This window comes from Pyxicephalus adspersus, chromosome 1, assembly GCF_032062135.1.
Source record: "Pyxicephalus adspersus chromosome 1, UCB_Pads_2.0, whole genome shotgun sequence".
Lineage (NCBI taxonomy): Eukaryota > Metazoa > Chordata > Amphibia > Anura > Pyxicephalidae > Pyxicephalus > Pyxicephalus adspersus.
Genome location: NC_092858.1, coordinates 59,282,585 through 59,302,807, shown reverse-complemented (window position 1 = coordinate 59,302,807; position 20,223 = coordinate 59,282,585). Strand labels below are relative to the sequence as shown.

Here is a 20,223-nt window from a genome sequence, read left to right as displayed (position 1 = left end):
CCGAGCATCTCAGGCATGCGCAGAAAGAGCCCTTTCGTCAAAAGGGAAGAAAATTGCAGATCTCACGCATGCTCAGTGAGATCGGCATATTTTTTCTCATCTACGTCACCTGATCTCGCGCCCGGGTCGGGTGACGTAGGAAGAAGAACCAGGAAGAAGAAGCGAAGATGGCGGCGCTGGGAGGACGCGGGACCCTATGGAAGACACCTCTGGACCGATTGACTGCCCTGCGGAATTGAAGGTAAGTGGATTTTTTTTTTGTTTTGGGGACTTTTTGAGTTAATCACCTCTTTAGGTCCCCTAATTAACGACTTGCAACTCGACTTTGCAACTTGACTTCCGGCTTTCTCCGCTGACAGCTGAAGGGGGCTGGGAGGAAGGCAGTGAGGCTTCTGTAACACTGCCTTCCACCCCGCCTTCCTTGTATGCTAAGTCCACGGCTTTCTCCTCTTGACAGCTGAAGGGGGCAGGGAGAAAGGCTGTGTTACAGAAGCCTCACGAAGTACGACCTGCAAACTACATGACAAATGATGTGACTTGACTTGGGACTTGACTTGGAAGAATTCTTGTTGACTTGGGACTTGGTATCAATGACTTGGGACTCGACTTAGACTTGAGGGTTAACGGCTTAGTCCAACCTCTGGTTAGTATTCACCCAGGGATCATCTTTCAAATTAAATTCAAAATGTTAACATTTTTGGGAAAACTCTGACAGAAAGTTGCACTTTGAACGAAATCTACATCTTTTTTTTAATAATTTAATGTAGAGATGTCACAGGTTGAGCTTGTTTGTTTCGTTACTTTGCATTTAGGTTTGTGTATAGGGTATGCTGTAGTGTTCATTAATGTACTTATTTGATTATTTTTATCAAGTTTTTTTATAGTGCCTTTTCTTGTCTTCATACTAATGGTATATGCTGAAAGAGACTGAGTTACTATGTTGTTGTTTCTTTGTGCTCAAATCTTCACAGGACATGTTGCAGTTAGATGACGGTGACCTGACTATGATTGGAGATCGTGGTGTCACACTAAGTGGAGGACAGAAAGCACGTGTTAATCTAGCCAGGTAAATCATGGAAAATGTAACAGTATCATATACGTGTTTAAAGCCCAGATGTAAAAAAAAATTAAATATTCACGGTGTATTTGGTACAGTTGTAGATTGTTCATATGAAAAGAAAGTGTCTAGAATACTACCTATGTATGTTTCTACAACTACAGCTACATAAATACAAATACACAGCCCAATGTCAATATACATCCTTATTTTCCATTACATTTTGTCACTATAAGTCATCAGAGGAAATATGTTACTTAGCCTTGTGCTCATTCAGATTATTGTCCAAGAATCTGATCTGGATAATAGATTTTCATTTGGTTCCCTAAAATATGTTTAAAGAGGTGACACGTGCACAGATTTTTTGCCTAAAATGTTTTAAAAGTTTTCTGTCAAAAATCTGCATGTGTATCGGCTACTGACAACTCCCACGTCATCTGGGCAAACACCATTCATTAGCCCCAGGTATGTATTCACCCCTTTTACTAACTACCATGTACTCCACGTGACATGGGGATTTGTCACCTGACTGATCAAAAAGACAATGGCTAATCCAAAAATGTATATTTTTGACAACTTAACTCTGTAATAAATAAACATTGATGAACTTGTTCTTGTTCTACAGGGCGGTTTATCAAGACGCTGACATTTATCTTTTGGATGATCCCCTGAGTGCTGTCGATGCTGAGGTCGGGAGGCATTTGTTTGACAAGTATGTATACTATTTTGCTTTAGGTTTTGTCTTCTGAGTCCTCTTTCTATAACAGTTCTAAAAGGGTTGATATATAACCAATGAGTAACAGTTGGAAATATAAGTTACAGAGATCACAGCCCTATAGGGAGATCACAGCCCTATAGACTCCGATCCTAGCACAAAGGAATGGGGTAGTTGCTGACAAATCACTGCAATAGCCACAGTATTGTTCAAAATTTCATTTACTTTAACTCCTGTTGTCTTTTTTTTTTTTTTTAGTGCTAGTTCACCACTGGTAGCTTCTGTGTTGCTGGAACAAGCATGCAGATATTACATTGTAGCCACAAATCCTGATTTACATGCTTGGCATGGGTCAGTGATTCTGATAATATAAACGCTAATATAAGCTGGATCAGCATGACACCAGGCAACTGACGTGGAGGTCAATAATGATAACCTACATATTTCCTCGTAACAGGTTTCCTTTGATATACACAAAAACACATGTGACTTACAAGATGCTCACTGTTGTCATTTGTAGTTAGTATGCAAGGTGCTACAGATACATTGGCAGCATAAATTTGTTTGTGTGTAGAAATACTGTTTTCTTGGCAAATATTGTTTTCTTGGCTGAGTAGCTGTTATACTTTATGTGCAGTGTGCTAGAATCCTCTCATCTATTTATTTCACAAACTTTGCATTTCCCTCTGGTCATGATTTCTGTTGCTGTCTTTGATGTTTTGTTTTCTCCTCTAAACAGCAGCGTTATCTAAATAAATTCAGACATTTGTTTTCTTGACACAGACATAAGATTTCTGAAGTGTATGACAATGCACAGAGAGTTACTTTGATGATTCGTCTCCCTCTCATATTCCCACAAAGTGAACCTATGCTCAATGCCTTGATTATGCCGTGAAACATATTCACTATACAGATCGCATTTGTTAGCTGCCGAGGCCCTGGGACATAAAACATTTATCAGTTCAGCAATACTGTTAGAATTTGCACATGAAATGTGTCAAACAAAGCGCCTAAATGAAGGCATGGCAGCTTGTTATCCCAGTCTTTTTTTATTTATCGAATCAAAATGTAAGATGAGAGATGATTGAAAATGTTCCCTATCTCCAATCTGTCAAGAGTCCTCTTGAAACAGAACATTCTTCTATTTTCAGTTGTGTGCCGTTACAATAGAAGTGTATTCTTATTGAATCTTTTTCAGTGCAGCATCAAAACATCCACACAATGTAATTAAACACCAGTCATTAACGATCAGTTTTTATTGAAAGAATAAGTGTGTGGCCCTGACATGGGCTCTGTCTGTGAAGGGAGATTCTGACCTTGAGCTTGCATCCGTACAGTTGTCACTGACGTTTATATTAACTATAGAAATTCAGTGTCCTTCGGATTGTGTACTGTGCACTTGTAGAGGAGTCCTTGATCTATAAATAATAGGCACCATTATTTACGATGATCGTGTGTTATGCTTGCCAAGCTTTATATAGTTGTAAAACCTCAGCCAAAATCATTTATTTCATAGATTATTTTTCTCAAATTACATTGATTCTTCTACATATTGCAAAGAAGACATTTACCATGATTCATTTATATAATGGTACTGTTGTAGGGAAGATGGGGGGAGGCATTTCAGCTTGTACTGGTATAGTGATACTGTTATGGGGAAGGGGGGTATCACAGCAGTGACTGCTGGAATAAGAAGGGGGCATTTAGCTGATATTGTTATAATAGTAATAATGTGGAGATGGAGGACTTTTTTGGTATAAGGGAATTGTTGTGGATGGTGGGTCATTTCAGCTGGTATTGATATATTGGTACTGCTGTGGTCATGGGGGGCATTTCTGTGGGTACTGGTATAATGGGGAGAGTGGACACAGAGTGACTGATATTAGTATAATGGTTGTGTTGCAGAGGAGAAGGACATTTCTGCTGGTACTGGTATAATGGTACTATTCTGGGGAAGGGGAGGCATTTCTGCTTGTACTAGTGCAGTGGTAAGTAAGTGGCTGTGGGGGAGGCATTTTAGCTGGCATTACTAGAATGGTACTATTGTAGGAGGGGAGGGGCATTTCAGCATTTGCTGGTATAATAGGCAAGGGGGGCATTTAAGCTGATATCGATGTAATGGTAGTGTTGTGGTATTGGGTATTGCTCCTGGTACTGATTTAATGACTTTTCTGGGGAAAATGGTGGCATATCTGGGCACATGTACTGGTAACTGTTGTGGGGAGGGGGTTTTTCATCTGATACAGGTATATTAGGGAAGGGGGGCATTTCATTTCAGCTGGCACTGGTCCAATGAAACTTTTGTGGGTAGGGAGTATTTTTGCTTACATTAGTAAAATGGTGCTGTTTTGAGGAAGGGTAGCATTTCAGCTGACATTGATAAAATCATACTGTTATTGGAAAAAGGGGCATGTTTGCAAGTACTGGTATAATGGTACTGGATTCTGTTGTGGGACTGGGGTATTTTAGCTGGTACTTGTGGAACGGGAAGGTGGGGCCTTTCAGCGGGTATGGCTTTATTGGTACTATTGTGAGGTGGAGGGGGATTTTCAGCTGGTATTTATAGTATGGTAGTGTTTTGAGGACAAGAGAACATTTCGGTTGAGTCGCTCTCTTTAAATTGTCAGGACTTCTTTATCTATTCGATTAAACAAAAGATCCTTTTGCTAAACTCCTCTGTAAAGAAAAAGCATTAAAGGGAAACGCCAGACAAACAACCAGACACATTAATCCCCTTACTGCAGTGTTTGGACATGATTTGTATACTTTTCCATGTTTTATCTGCAAATGCTTTAAAAAGTACTGAAAAATACCTGTCAACCCTGACAAAAATCCACTGAGCTAAGTGTTATTAGTCCTGCCAAGTTCCATTTCCTGAACTAAATAAATCTTTGCCCTTGTTTTATGGAAAGAAGCAGGGGTAGATGTTTGTAGTCCAGTAATAAGACAAGAGATTTAGACAACAATTAAGATTTCAAAGCAGATATAGCAGATTTTTTGGAGCTAAGTGAATTTCACAGACAACTTGTACTTTTTTTTTTTTTTTTTTTTGAAAGAACAAAAATGGGGAAATATGCATGTATTACAGTCATGTACTGCAAATAAAACATGTATTTATTTTAAACATGTATCTAGCTGTATTCTTTTAATTTCAAAATTGATTCAATTTTATTGCAAAACTTTCCATGTTTATGGGTTTTTTTCCGGACAGTGAGAGTTTGCATTTATGCTTTTTAAACTGACAAACGTACACAGTGAAGGATTTATTGCACAAACCAGCTGTTTGCCCTTTGGCAGCAACATCTATTAGCCTCAGGCATTACATGTAAGAGATTACCAGCATGTGGAAGCATTTTCCTAATATTTGTACAACAGTTACATTATTGAAATGTGATTATTCACAATATCAAGAAATGTGATGGTTATAATATTGAATATTTTAGTATTGAATTCCAAGTAAAATCGTCATTGCTGGAGTTCAGCTTTAGTTCCCTTTCCTATGTATCCAAGGCTGAACTTTGGTTTTCTTTTACTTGTAGCAAATAATCTCATTCTACATGGGAAAGCTGCAAAATGAGAAATTAGTTTGTAATTAATTAGAATCTTCATAACACTAATATGAGTTTGATGTTGCCCTAATGTGTGATTTCCATAAATGAAAACCTCAGGGAACAAAGAATGCTAATTATTTTGTTTGTATATACTAAAAGTTTTTTCAGTTTGATTTGGATTAAAATGTAGGCTTTTATCTGATTTGAATGTTAATTGCATGGTTTGTAGCCATCCTAACTCCTGTCTTCTTCTTGGAAGGTGCATCTGCCAGGCTTTGCGTAAGAAGCTCTGCATCTTGGTGACCCATCAGCTTCAGTACCTAAGTGCCACCAAACAAATTCTCATCCTTAAAGAGGTAAGTTGTTGCTCAGAAGATCATTGTAATGGACTTTTTAAAGACATTTTCTGGGTTTAAATACTGCAAACAGGAGAATTAAGCATATTTTGATTAATTTACCAAGAGTAAAAGTGGAAAGACTCTAGGTAGAGCTTTAAATCTAGTTCTAAAAAAAAAATAATAATAATTCAGGGTAAATGACAAATATGTAACTGAATGCCCCACCTACTGGCGTTTTAAGGCATCATGAGGCCCATGCTGAACAATGACCCATTGTAAGGCCCTGGTCCAGAAACAGTACTCACCAGACACCTGTCTCCCAATCTAACGCTGCACTTCACTAATAGCAAGCCCCCTTTCAGCTTTGGGAGACTGGTTGCATTTCCCAGCACTTGGTTTCCCCCAGGACTTAGTGCACAAGGGATGGTGTCTGGTGAAGGGCTTGCAGAGGACCAGGAGCCCACAGATAAAGCAGTACCAAGATTTCAACAGAGACAAGTCCAGAATAAGAGGAAGCAAGAGGCTTTACACAGGTATTCAGTCCACCAGACATGGTACACAAGGGCAAGACACAATCATAGTCGAGGTCACAGCCAAAAGGTAGGTACAGGTAGCATACACTCACAGGGTCAGAAACAAGCAAAGTCAGCAACACTAAATCAGACGATTAACATGTCAGCAGCAAGTTAGCCCGGCAGTCAATGGCAGCGCAGGATAGAGTCAGGAACTTATCTGCCTCTAAAATCCCCTTCAGCTGTGCACAGCCTCAGTGTGTGCTGGGGATGCTAATAAAATACATCTCAGGCTGCATGGGTAAAGAGAAGCAGAGGCTGCTACGACCCCTTTATTCTCCTTGCTGCTACAAGTGACATTGCTGGACAAGATAGGCGGTGTGGGATACTCTGGTGGCACATCGCCGGCCCGATAAACATTTTCTAACATCCGCGCACTATTTTTCCCAGAATTTTTTTTAAGCTGGGTGGAAAAAAATCTGTAGGCAGGTGGTGGTCCTGTATTATGACCCAACATGAACCAGAAAGTTCACAGTTTGCTATTAACCCTACTTTTAAATCATCTCGATTTACACACTGTTTATGAAGTGTGGGGCCTGCAACCTATTTTTCATACTACAGTGTGTTCACATTTTATTCAAGAGGGCTAAGAAAGAGAGAAGTGTGCAAAGAAAATTTGGTCTACCTTTTCACACATGCAGATTCGGGGTCATTGAGAAGATCAGATGGTATAAAATAAAGGGATTCATCTAGAGGGGTGGGCATGCTCTAAGGATGCAGGAAATAGACGTGCATTTTTGTTCCTGTTCTATTGTGTTTTGTATATAATTTAAGTTGTTCAGAATAACTGTAAACCATCTTTATGATATTTAAGGGCCAGATGGTAGGAAAAGGAACATTTCCGGAGCTGCTTCAGTCAGGTGTCGATTTTGCATCCCTCCTTAAAAGTAGGGAAGAAGACTCACAAAATTCAGAAGGCCAGCTGGTAAAGTCTTCTAGAAACCGTACTTTCTCTCAGTCTTCAGTGTGGTCTCAGGAATCATCAGTGCAGTCTCAGAAAGAGGGAGGAGCAGACACTTTGCCGGTAAGTCCAGGAAGCACAACGTACAAGAAAAACATGGCAATTACTATATGTGGAATTTAATCAATATAAAACCCCCCAAAAAAAAACAGATTTTGAATGATTTTATTATTGTGTCTGATCAATATAATTTTATAATACATTTTTATTCCAGTCCTTAGCATAGCTGCATACTTCATTTATATGGTATGTGTATACAGTTTACCACAAGTACCTCTAAACTTTTTTAGCATTTGTATATGTTTAACAAAAACACAGATAGAAAGGTTGCCCATGGCAATAGGTCGCTTTACATTATTCAGATACTGAAACAATTTTAATTGAGCAGTAGCTCACATTTTCCATAAATGAACCCTGTTCGGATAATGAAGTGTGCATTTCAGGCTTCACTGACATTGTTTCCTTGGTGCCTTTGCCCTTTATAACAGACTGAACCTGTGCTGACTGCAGTTCCAGAGGAAAGTCGATCTGAGGGAACCGTTGGCTTCAAGGTGTACAAGAAATACTTGCTAGCTGGGTCCAGTTATCTGATGATTTTTATTGTGCTATTGCTAAATATCTTAGCCCAGGTATGTGTCTGGATAAAATGCAGCCTCCATGTTTTTCTCATGAAAAATTTAATTTTTCTCTCCTCGTCTGCATAGTACTGCTGTACTCTCTGCATACCCTTAATTTTCTTCTTTATACCTATTCTCTCTAAACATTCAATTATATTCTTTTATGGCTATTCTCTGCATAGCACTGACTTTTCTCTACACATCCTTGCCCCCTCAAATCTAAGCTTGTTCTTTTCTTGTTATGACTATACTTTACATAGCATGGTCCTACCTCTCTGTGTCTGTGCTTTACATCTTTCCCCTCTCTAATTTTCTCTTTTTCAGTACAATTATGATTTTTGTTCTGCCCACCACTTCATTTTTTACCACTAGCCTGCTATTCTCACTATTGTAATATATCACTCCCATTTATAGAGCACAAACAACACTAACAGACTGGGCATCCATTTAGGACACAAATTCTTACAAATTGACCTATTGAGTCCACAATAGGACTTTTCCGCTGGTCACTATTAGTTGGCTAAGGACAATTGGTTATCCTAGCGTAGTCTGCATCCTAGTACGGTTTACAGTTCTGGACATGTACAATATTGCTGAAGCACCTATATTCACCACAGAACAAAGGTGGGGAACCTTCTCTAAGGTTATGACAACAAAAGAACAGTACAAACTGAAGTAATCCATAACAATGAATCAAGGTACAATTTGTATTGTGTCTACAATAAACAACTTTTTTTTTCTCTGGAACTAAACTTTGTAGGCTAATTCTGGTGATTGTGTTTTCTTGGTTGTTTGTGACTTTCAAACTTTGCTGAGATTTTGGTGCAGGTTCTTGACCACGAACACTATTCTGTGACTGCTTGTGGGTTTTGTAAAGCTGGACATACATAATTCAAATTCAATTAAAAAAATTACTTGATTGACATTCAAAATATAAATGTGAACAATCAATTCAAAATGAATTGATCGTAATACCACACGCTGCAGTTGATACATTTAACAGGTAAAAAGAGCAGTGAACATAAGCGTTTGTGCTCATGATCCAAAATCGAATTAAACAGAAATCAATCAAGAGCTCTTAAAAATTGTCAAATGCTTGCACCATCAAGATTTTCAACATGAACATTGTACACTTGATTTTGCTTGATTTTGGTCGACTGATTTTAGATATTCAGAATTGATTATGGTCAATTCTATGACGTGATTGAGTAGACTGCTTGATCCCAGGAACATTGACTGGTGTATAGCCAGGTTAAGACAGTTAATTCTATGTGCTGTGTATTCTGAAAAGGCAGTCGAGTCCTTGGGTGCCATTTGCCAACATGTCTGGGAGCACAATTATCTCTTTTTCGTAGCAGACAATAGGATTTCCCCCTTCTTTCTAAGTGCAGTTTAATAGAAGGAAACAAAGATAATGATGGTTGTTTGATGGATATTTTATGATAAATGTATAATTTCCCTCTAACCTCTTTAATTTTCCTTACACAGGTTTCCTATGTTTTACAAGACTGGTGGCTTTCCTATTGGTAAGCTTTTAGTGTAAAATAATACACATGAAAGATTAAAGAATATATGGTGGAATAATTCCCAAACCAAATTGCCCTTTGTTTTTTACTGTTAATCTATGTACTGGAAAATTTCCTTCATTTCTTGTCCTAGTGACCCCCCCTTACACCCAACAACAGGGACCACAACAGGAAGTGACTGTAAGTCTTTATGGAGATGTAGAAAGCAATATAAACCTGACAGCAGTATTAACCCTTCGCCACTCTACTGCAGTAGACTTTGCGGTAGACCATTGAAGATGGTAATAGATTAGCTATAAAGGTAAAAGAAACTGATGAACCAAAACAATAAAACCACCTACCTAATATTGTATAAGCCCCCCTTGTGTCAGCTCTAAACTGTTAAGGCATGTACCCCACAACATCTCTGAATTTTTCCCGTGCTATCTGGCACCAAAATGTTATCAGAAGATTATTTATGTCCCATCCTGCGACATCCCATCCTCTTATAAACAATTCACTCGCCTACAATTTACATCAAATTTTTTTTCATTGCTCAATGTAAAGTTCATGTGCCCATTGTGGGCTTTTACAGCAATGGACATGGGTCTGCATGGGCACACTTACTGGCAGCTATTCAGCCCTATGCCCAGCAAGCATTACGTTTTCCTCAATCTCAACTACAGTAACCCTCTGTAGGATTGGACCAGGTAGATTAACCCACACTATGCCAAGGGATTAATGAGTACTGGATGTCCATGGACCTGTCACTGGTTTACTGGTTGTCCTTTTCTGGACCACTTTTGGTTGGTATTAACCACTGTATTTCAGGAACATCAGATCACTGCTCAAATGTCCCACTGCCAACACATCATTAGGAAATGACTGTTTATTTGCTGCCTAATATATCCCATCCTTTCCAGGTGTCATTTAGAAGAGAAAATAAATGTTAATCACTTTAACATTCAACTTTTAATGCTTGACTGATCATGGTATCTTTTGGAACTATTTGTTTTTACTATTTGCTTGATATTTATGAGACTACATTTTGTATATAATTGATGTACCATGTTTCAATCTTAGTATTAAAAATATGGATATCTAGAATATTTATTTTAAGATAAGCGCATGTGCCCAAAATTGTCTATTTCCCTTTTATATTTGCAACAAACATTGCTATCTTGTTTTTCTATATTGTGCTTCAATGACATTATATCAGCCCTCATGCATGCTTTGCCTGTGGTACTAGGACAAATTTGCTTCCTGTCCAATAGGCAATGTTCTTTGATAGTTCTGGACAGGATATGTGTTGCTTATTCCTTCCAGTGCAGTGGATGGAGAGTTTGGAAGAAGAAGGGACATCTCTTTAGCCTCCCTTGCATTTGCTGAACATTTATGAGGATGACATGGATCTATTGAAAGTTTTGTTGACATATTGCTGTTTTATGTGTTAGGGCATCAGAGCAGGAGAAGTTAAACGTGACTGATGGAACCAATGTAACAGAAAAGTTAGACATCAACATGTATTTGGGAGTCTATGCAGGTAATATGCTGGCTAATTTTTTGGCATTCATAAATGTGACTGGTATATGCATTTATGCAATAATTATATGACATTAAACTTGAATTATACCTTACATTTGTGTATATAGCTTGCAGTGCCAGAACAAGGTTCTTTAGCACCCAGAGCAAAATATGACCAACATCCATTCCCGAGAGCTGTAAACTATTTTAACAGCAAGCGTTAAATGGCCCATGGTGGCCGCCTCCTCTGCCAACCCTTTGGCCTGGCCCCATTAGCATAATTTTAGGATTTTGTTTTGAACATGTTTATGTATATAGTACTTTGATATAACGTACATGTGAGTAGGAAATTAAAATCCCAAATAAAGTTCTAGGCCAATTGCTTAAAAAATAAACATCAGAGAATCAGAGAAAAGAAATTAAATGTGAGGAAAATGTTAGTGTATTTTTTAAATGAAGTTGTAGTAGGTAAGTTCTTGCAACCATATGTTCATATCGAGTTCTTGTATGTTTTCAGGTTTAACTGTGTCTACCATCATATTTGGGTTTATGCGCAGTGTACTTGTGTTTCAAGTCCTTGTTTCTGCTGCTCAGGCTTTACACAACCAAATGTTCCAGTCGCTTTTGCATGCACCAGTGTTGTTTTTCGACAGGAACCCAATCGGTAAGTTTTTAGCATTTTACTCAATGCATTTTACTCAAAGTTTTTGTCAAGCTGTTAAGCAAGCCCAACTTTGTTACATGTAAACTGAACTTAGACAAATGGCTAAATCTGCAGTTAAATATATACATGAGCTGTTTTACTGTCTAAAAGTACTGTATTTCTGTCTATCCAGTCCTGAGATTTATACAGTCCTGCTACACCGCATAGCCAATTGACTTTTTAATTCTGCAGTTAGGCAATGCAGCTAGGTCTCTTTTCTTCCCCCAGCTTGTGATCGTACTTTTTGCCATCTCATATGCTTGCTTCGCACATCTGTATGCTACTGTGCAGAACAATTCCAGTGGTTTATATTTCTGCTTGCAACCACATTGGGAAGATTCTCCCTCATTTCCTGTAACACCTGTAAAAGAAATGAAAGATGCGGTAACCAGGACAGGAAATGTAATTTGGTAGTAAAACATAGCTAGAAGTTCTAACTCTTCACTACTGTTCTAAAATTGTAATTTCCCAGTGTCTTCTTTGGCTTCATTTGTCATTATGGCGACTACAAACACTTGCTCAGAGTACAGTGTTATAACAGGAATGAGTACAGTGTTATAACAGGAATGACTGGGGCTTCTTCATGCATGTGCAGTGGCCATTTTTGTGGTTGCTGAAATAAAACTAAAGATACTTAGTGGGCAACTAATAAGGTTTTCAGTTTACTAAGGTACAGTTGCTATACAGGCATAACTACTGACACGTTGATCAGATGTTGATATATATGTAGCATTTCAGTGTCACTACCAATGAAACTAAAGGCTGATTATTTTCCCTCAATTAACATATATTATACAAACATTTATTATTTGAATATATATTTTGCCACTAAATCCTGGAGGTCCTTAGAATTGACATTTCAGTATTAAAGATGACTTCTAGTCAAATACTAACCCCCACCCCCCAAAATTGAATGCCTTTTTACTCATCTAAAGCTGTGATCTCATATTGGTCACATGAGACCCGAGTCCAGTCTCTTCCTCTATATTCTTGTTGCAGGGTTCCTTTTTGGGTTTCCAACATTGTAACTGGGAGAATGAGTGGTAGCAAGGTGGAAGGTTTTGTTCAGTGCACAGTCTGCCACATGTAGGCACAAATGGAGCAACAGCTCCTAGGTGAATACCGCTGTGACAAATGTGAGCAAGTCGCCTTTCTGGTATCTCGCATTGGAGAGCTGGAGAAGCGCATTGCAACACTGAAATCACTGGATCACTTTGAGAGGGGTCTCCTGCTCACTGAGCAGGCAGTTAATGGCTTAGATGTGGAGGGTGGAGAGGTTAGTCAGGATGAGAATGTAGGGAGTTGTGTTAATGTAACTAGAGGGAGTGGTAGGAGCACCCAGAAAAGGAAGGCCAGCCCTGGGTTTGAGCACCTCAACATGTTTTCAAAGTTACGTGAAGATGTGCAGGTGGCAGACCCAGTGGTGGCAACTCTAGATGTTACTGCTACCCCTAACAGCCGGGGGAGCAGCACATCTAGTAGGGGTGGGGAGGGAAACTCAGGAAGAAAAAGACAATTGGTAGTCATAGGGGATTCTATGATCAGGAAATTGGATAGAATAGTTTGTCGCCCGGATCCCTTAAGCCGAATGGTTTGCTGTCTCCCTGGGGCCAGGGTTCGGCATGTGGTGGACCGAGTGGACAAACTACTAGGAGGGGCTGGACAGGACCCAGCTGTCTTGGTCCATGTTGGAACCAATGACAATATAAATGGAAGATGGAGGATCCTTAAAAATCAGTTTAAGGAACTAGGTTTCAAGTTGAAGAAAAGGACCTCCAAGGCTCCAATGTTCTCTGGAATATTGCCTGTGCCATGCACAACACAGGAAAAGCAGAAGGAGCTTAGACAATTTAACACATGGCTTAAGTCCTGGTGCAAAAAGAGAAGGGTCTGGATTCATGGAGCACTGTGCTGATTTTTCATTGGGGTACAACCTGTATGCCAGAGATGGTTTGCACCTAAATGAAAGGGGGTCTGCTGTGCTAGGGGAAAGATTTAGGGAAATGGTGGAGGGACTTTTAAACTAGGACAGAGGGGGTGGGACAGGTAAATAAGGTGGTAGAAAGGTTGGTCAGGGGTCAGACACTAGTGGAGGGTGGATTGGGGATAGTTGGGGGGAGGGTTATGGATAATTGTAAGGAGCTTCCCATGTTACAAACAAACATTGGATTGTGCAATACTAGTTGTACTGAAAAACAAATGATTTGGCAAACAATGATGGTAAATGCAGAAATGGTATAAAGAGCCTGTTCACCAATGCTAGAAGTCTGGCAAACAAGATAGGGGAGTTTGAAGCCTTAATGAGTGGTGAGAATTATGACTTAGTTGGTATTGCTGAATCCTGGCTTTGTTCTTGGCATGACTGGGCTGTCAATATTCCTGGGTATACTCTCTTTCGTAAAGACAGAGTCAAACGAAAGGGTGGTAGTGTCTGTCTGTATGTGAGAAGTCATCTGAAAGTGAATGTGAAGCGGAAATTGCGGATGAAACAAGTGATAAGGTTGAGGCATTATGGGTGGAGTTGAATGTGGGGTTGAATAACACACAAATAATTATTGGAGTCTGCTATAGGCCCCCCAGTGCTGAGGAAGAACTAGAAAATCAACTACTAGCACAGATAGAAAAAGCAGCAAAAAGTGGAAGTGTTTTAATCATGGGAGATTTCAACTATCCTGACAGTGACTGGAGTAAGTCAAAAGACAGGAACAGCAAAAGGGAGGAAATTTGTAAATTTAATACAAGATAATTTTATGGTACAGTTTATAGAAGCCCCAACTACAAATGATACTCTGCTGGACCTAGTTCTTTCTAACAAGGCATAGCTTATAACAAATGTGCAAATATAAAAGAGAATCTGGGTAGCAGTGACCATGTTCCTACAAACGCACACTGAAAAAATATATTACAATGGGTAATAATTTTAAGGGGCTAAAATCAAAACCTGTGGCTCATAGCTGATGTTAAAAAAGTCATAAACAAAAATAAGGGCATTCCAAAAATGTAAAAATAAAGGATCACCTTTCATCATTTGAAAACTTTAAAGAATATAAAAGATGTAAAAGGAAGATACAATGTGCAAAACTTCAAAATGTAATTTATTATTTAACATCTTTATAAATGATATAGAGTTTGAGATTAAAGGTACCATTTCTCTGTTTGCAGATGACACCAAAGTATGTAATTGAATTAAGTCCATACAGGATGTCTATAATCCTCAAGCAGACCTGGATGTACAGTTTGATTGGGCAGCCAAGTGGCAAATGACATTTATAGATAATTGTAAAGTTATGCACTTGGGGGCTAAGAACATGCATGCTTCATACTGTCTGGGGGGAATACATTTGGGGGAGTCAGAAATGGAAAAGGATCTGGGGGTTCTGGTAGATCATGGACTTAATAGCAGCATGCAATGCCAAACTGCAATATCTAAAGCTAGTAAAATACTTTCTTGTATTAAAAGAGGAATAGACTGCAGAGATGGAGATATAATCTTCCCCCTGTACAAAACATTAGTCAGACCACATCTGGAATATGCAGTCCAGTTTTGGGCACCAGTTCACAAAAAGGACATTGTGGAATTGGAGAGAGTGCAGAGATGGCAACTAAATTATAAAAATGATGGAGGAGCTCAGCTATGAGGAGAGATTAGCTGAACTGAATCTATTCTCCATTGAGAAGAGGCGTTTAAGGGGGGATATGATCACCCTGTATAAATATATAAATGGTCCATATAGAGAACTCTCTTCCAAATTATTCACTTTGAGATCATTACAAAGAACAAGAGGGCACCTTTTGTCAGGGTTTTTTTCTCTTCCTCTGGACCAACTATGGCTTAAAGAGTTTTATATCTGGGATATGTTTATTTCCCTAGTGGTTGAACTTGATGGACTTATGTCCTTTTTCAACTTAACCTACTATGTAATTATGTTACTGTGTGCCTGACATAGATACTTCCTATTAACTGCACAGCAGCAGACTCTTCTGAATCAACTCAGGAATCAGTACAGAGGTTGCAGGCAATTACTTCAGGAAGGGACTGTTGGGGATTAGCAGTCTCTTGCACCCAAAAATGGCAGTCAAGGGGCCTAACTAGTGGATGTTGGCATTATATTTTGCTTCACACGGTAAGAATAAGTAGAAAGGGCAAGGATTATATGGGGTTTGGAGGGGTTATTATTTGCCCAGAGATTGGCTTAAAGAACTTGTCAGTTTTCTCCCTGCTACCATAATTTTTTTTACACTTCCATCATTTTCAGACAGGAAAGGGTTTTATTGGTTTGGTGACTGTGAGAAATAATAACCGTTCTTAATGTTGACACTTTGATACATGAGGTCCTTTCTGTGCATGTTGAATAGTTTGAAGTGTTCTGTGCTCATAAAGCTCCAGAGTAAAGAATTCTCATTGTCCCTTGAATCTCTGGCTCTTTTGTACAGACTGATTATTAACCTCACTTTCTTTCCTCTTTGCTTGGAAGTCTTTGTGGGAGAAGTGTAACATGTAAATATGCCTTTCAGCGCTATGTTTACTTTACATGCTCCCTTTTGTGTTCCAATGTGTCAACAAGACTGAATATCAAAAATAGTTTTGTCACTCTGACCCCTCTATTTTCCTTCTCTTTGCTCAGCTTAGTTAGCGACGTCACGTCACTGCGCTCACCTGAAGCCCTCCAGGGGAGAAAGACTAAAAATAGACAATGTACACAGCCTGAGCTATTTCTTGTTTTAACATGCTGATATAGTGAATAATGAAAATTAGAAGGAATATTTACGGCAGACCTTTGTTTTGTATGGGCCACTTCAATAACCAAGCAACGCAAACAATATAATTACACTGTCTTTATGGCCACAAAAAAAAACATTCTTAGCATTGCTAGAAGTGCTTAATGTGTTGTGCTCTCCAATTAGTGTAATTAGACAGCAGATTTGTTATTGAATCCTTTAAGCTGGTTTATTAGCATTTGTTATTACTGGCATTGTGTATGTTTTCCCTGCAAATTGTTACATTACCTTTTTGAATCAGGTACATCATGAAATGGTATGAAGTGTGGCGATGGGTTTATAGATAATAAAGCTCTGGAGAAGTCTACAGACTGTAATGTCTGGCCTTTGTATACCTGCTCTCCACCCCCTCCCCCTCCATTCCCTGTACTTCCATTTTGCAGGTTTGTTTTCCTAAATTCTATTATTACTTTTATTTTTGGGTCTTTTAGACCTGCTGCTGTTTGACTTTAATACTGCAGAGAATGGCTCAAACATAACATGAGTGATGCTCGGTGCAGTATTACTACTATTAGTTTTATGGGGCTGATTTATTAAAGCTCTCCAAGGCTGGAGACAGATACACTTACATCAGTAAATTTTGGGTGATTCAACAAACCTGGAATGTATTTCATTTTTAAGCCATTTGCTTTTTGTTGACAAATGTTTCAGTCCTTGATTAGTTCCATTCCAGGTTTTACATTCCAGATTTGAGTTTGTAGAAAAGGTAGATGAGCATTGTCAGAGTGGAAAGTTGATCAACCTCCTGAACTAAACAATACCACCACTACTGATACACAGCTGGGTAAGCAGTCTCTTTCAGTCGCATTTTTCTTTGTTCATTTTTTTACAGTTTCTGTATAAGTGATTTTTAACTTTTTGTTCCTAAAAAAATACTTGTATCTAAAACACATATACCTTTAGAAAGTGGACAAATAGCAGAGAAACTGAGGTATATGCAGTTTTAGTTCCCAGATGAAAGACCAGATATAGGTTGCAATACTAAAGTGGAACCATAGATACCTTAAAATAAATAAAAAAAAAACTGCTCAGACTAGGACCTTTATTACTAAAGGAACAGGCAATGTCCCTTCTGAAAAACTTTAAAAAACTTTTAAATACTTAACTGTCTGATCCCAATTTTTTATTCAAACTCACCTGTCCTCACTACATAATTGACCAGGCATGGATGACGTAACTCCTTTGCATGTGAAGATACCTGACATTCTACATTGTGAACAAGCAGCAAAATATGTTTCATTGCAGAAGGAACATCGGCTGCAAGGAAACATTCTTACCTGCTGCAGTTGTTTCAATTCTTTTTTTCTCATTAATGTACACTCAATACCCCATAATGACAAAGTGAAAATAGAAACAGATAGCAAAACTGAAATATCACATTTACATAAGTATTCAAAATTTTTGTAACAACACTTGCAGTTTTGCTCAGGTGTCTACCACCTCTGTTGATCATTGCTGAGATGTTTCTGCATCTTGATTAGAGTCCCCCAGTGGTAAATGAAGTTGATTGGACAAGACTTGGAATGGCACAGACCTTCTATAGAATGCATCATATCTGCCAATGTTGTATACAGGGCAAAACCTAGCCATGAGGTCAAAGGAACTGCCTGTAGAGCACAGATCTGGGTGAGGATATAAAATTCTGCTGCATTGAAGAGCACAGTGGTCTGTAATTTCCAAATAGAAAAAGTTTGGCACAACCAGAACTCTTCCAAGGGCTGGTAGCCCAGCCAAACTGAGCAATCCAGGGTGAAGGGCCTTAGTGAAAGGGGTTTTCAAGAACCTGATGGTCACTTTGATTAAGCTCCATTGATCCTGTGTGGAGATGGGACTAAGTTCCAGAAGGACAACTATAACAGCAGAACTCAACCTATCTGGGCTTTATGGCAGAGTGGTCAGACAGAAGCCTTTCACCAGTGGAAAAAACATGAAAGCAAAAAAGCACCTGAAAAACTCTGACTGTGAGGAACAACGTTCTCTGGACTGATGAACACAAGATTGAACAGTTTGACCTCAATTCCAAACATCATGTCTGGAGGAAAACGGGCAACGCTCATCACATGCCCAATACTATCCCAACAGTGAAGCATGGTGGTGGCAGCATATTGCTTTGGGGTTTTTTTCAGTAACAGGGACTGGGAGACTGGTAAGAGAAAGCTGAATGAAGCACAGTACAGAGAGATCCATAATGAAAACCTGCTCCACAGTGCTCAGGACCTCAGACTGGGCTGAAGGTTCACCTTTCAACATGACAATGACCCAAAACAACACAACACAGGAGTGGTTTAGGGACAGCTATGTGAATGTCCTGGAGTGGCCCAGCCCTAGCCTTTATTGAACATCTCTGGACCTGAAAATGACTGTCCTCTGACGCTCACCATCTAACTTGACTAAGCTTGAGAGGATTTGCAAATTAGAATGGCAGAAAATCCCAAATCCTGGTGTGCAAAGCTTGTTGTACATACCCAAAAAGACTTGTGGCTGTAATTGTTGTTAAATGTGCTTCCACTAAGTACTAAGTAAAGGGTCTGAATATGTATGTAATTGTGATATTTCCGTTTTTTTTTCTTAGTAAATGCACTGCATTTTCCAAAGTTCTCTGTTTACTTTGTGATTATGGGGTACTGAGTGTAGAATAGTAAAAAAGAAATGAAATGATTGTAGCATCAGTCTGGAATAGAACAAAATGGAAAAAGATGAAGGGGGGTCTTACACATACACATAAGTAGTACATTCTTAGGGAAATAGTATCTGACTTTGTAAGCTCTGTTTAAATTTTTTTAAAATGAGTGTGTGAATTAACGTTTATACTGTAGAGTAAGAACACAAATATTTGTGCAATAAAAATGTCATGAATGCTGCATCTTGAAAATGCCATCAATTATTTACTTAGGATTATAACACAATAACAGGCTTTGTGACTGTGAAACATTGGTAGTAAATGAAGATGAATGTACTCATCTCAGTCCTGCATTGTAGCCTAGCCTGTGTTGTACTACAGATTTCCTGTCACAAGAGGGCAGCATCATTCAGCCTTCGTGTCCTTGTTCCTTTATAAATCATGCAGATCCATTGGCTTTGTTTCTCCATGACAACATTGCAACACTTGGAAACACCTAGGTGTCATTTCAGTTGTTTGGGGCGTCACTTACATACACAATATTCCACAAGTGGTTTTACCTTTGTAAGGTGGAGTCTACCTAATTGTTTTCCTGTCTCAGGATGTCATTTAGACTGGTTGCAGGTGTTTTTCTTTACATAATCCCCACATTGTCACACATTTCAGCAAGTGAGAAGCATATGTGAATGATTAATCATCAGATATATTATTATTAGTAATCAAATTAGTGGACTGATATTGTTACATTCCATACAAATATATTTAGATACCCAACATAGTTGATCTGTGTATAGCTAGTACTTTCCTATGTTATAAGCAGTAATTGTTATGTATTTGTTTCCATTACAAGTCGCTCTGCTTCTTCTTTTCTGTCCTTCGTACATTCATGTATCTGTCTGTATTGTCCTGTCACCTGCTGGCCCAGAGTAAATAGATGGCAGGAATCACTTCTCTTATGTTGTGTCATCTCCATAAATACTTAGGAAAATCTGCAGGTCCTGATAAATAACAGTTATCGGAATAAAAGTGCTTGTGTTGCTTTTAGCAACCAGTCAGATTAATCTTTTGCAGCTTTGATCCTGCAATAGACAACCCCCATTATGTATGTAAAACCATATAAAATCTTTTTTTTTTCTTTTGCACTTTAAATGAAGTTACAATTGAAGTTGCAATTGTCGCTGTTCTTTTTGCTGTATTCATGGGCAGCCTCGTGCTATTTTTCTTGCATGAATTGAGCTGTCCTGTCAGCAAAGTAAGCCAGCCATTATAATAATCATTGGT

The 20,223-nt window shown here is 38.7% G+C and overlaps 1 protein-coding gene across 1 annotated transcript in view; it reads left to right on the top strand.

The window, feature by feature from the left end:
* Positions 1 to 20,223, top strand: part of ABCC4 (ATP binding cassette subfamily C member 4 (PEL blood group)) — a gene marked incomplete in the record, with an annotated part of 121,259 nt that overhangs the window by 50,138 nt on the left and 50,898 nt on the right. Inside the window, 8 exon segments of the mRNA XM_072411097.1 lie at positions 972 to 1,066; positions 1,683 to 1,769; positions 5,583 to 5,679; positions 7,048 to 7,257; positions 7,683 to 7,823; positions 9,300 to 9,337; positions 10,771 to 10,859; positions 11,358 to 11,504. Of these exon segments, the coding sequence (XP_072267198.1) occupies positions 972 to 1,066; positions 1,683 to 1,769; positions 5,583 to 5,679; positions 7,048 to 7,257; positions 7,683 to 7,823; positions 9,300 to 9,337; positions 10,771 to 10,859; positions 11,358 to 11,504 (904 nt within the window).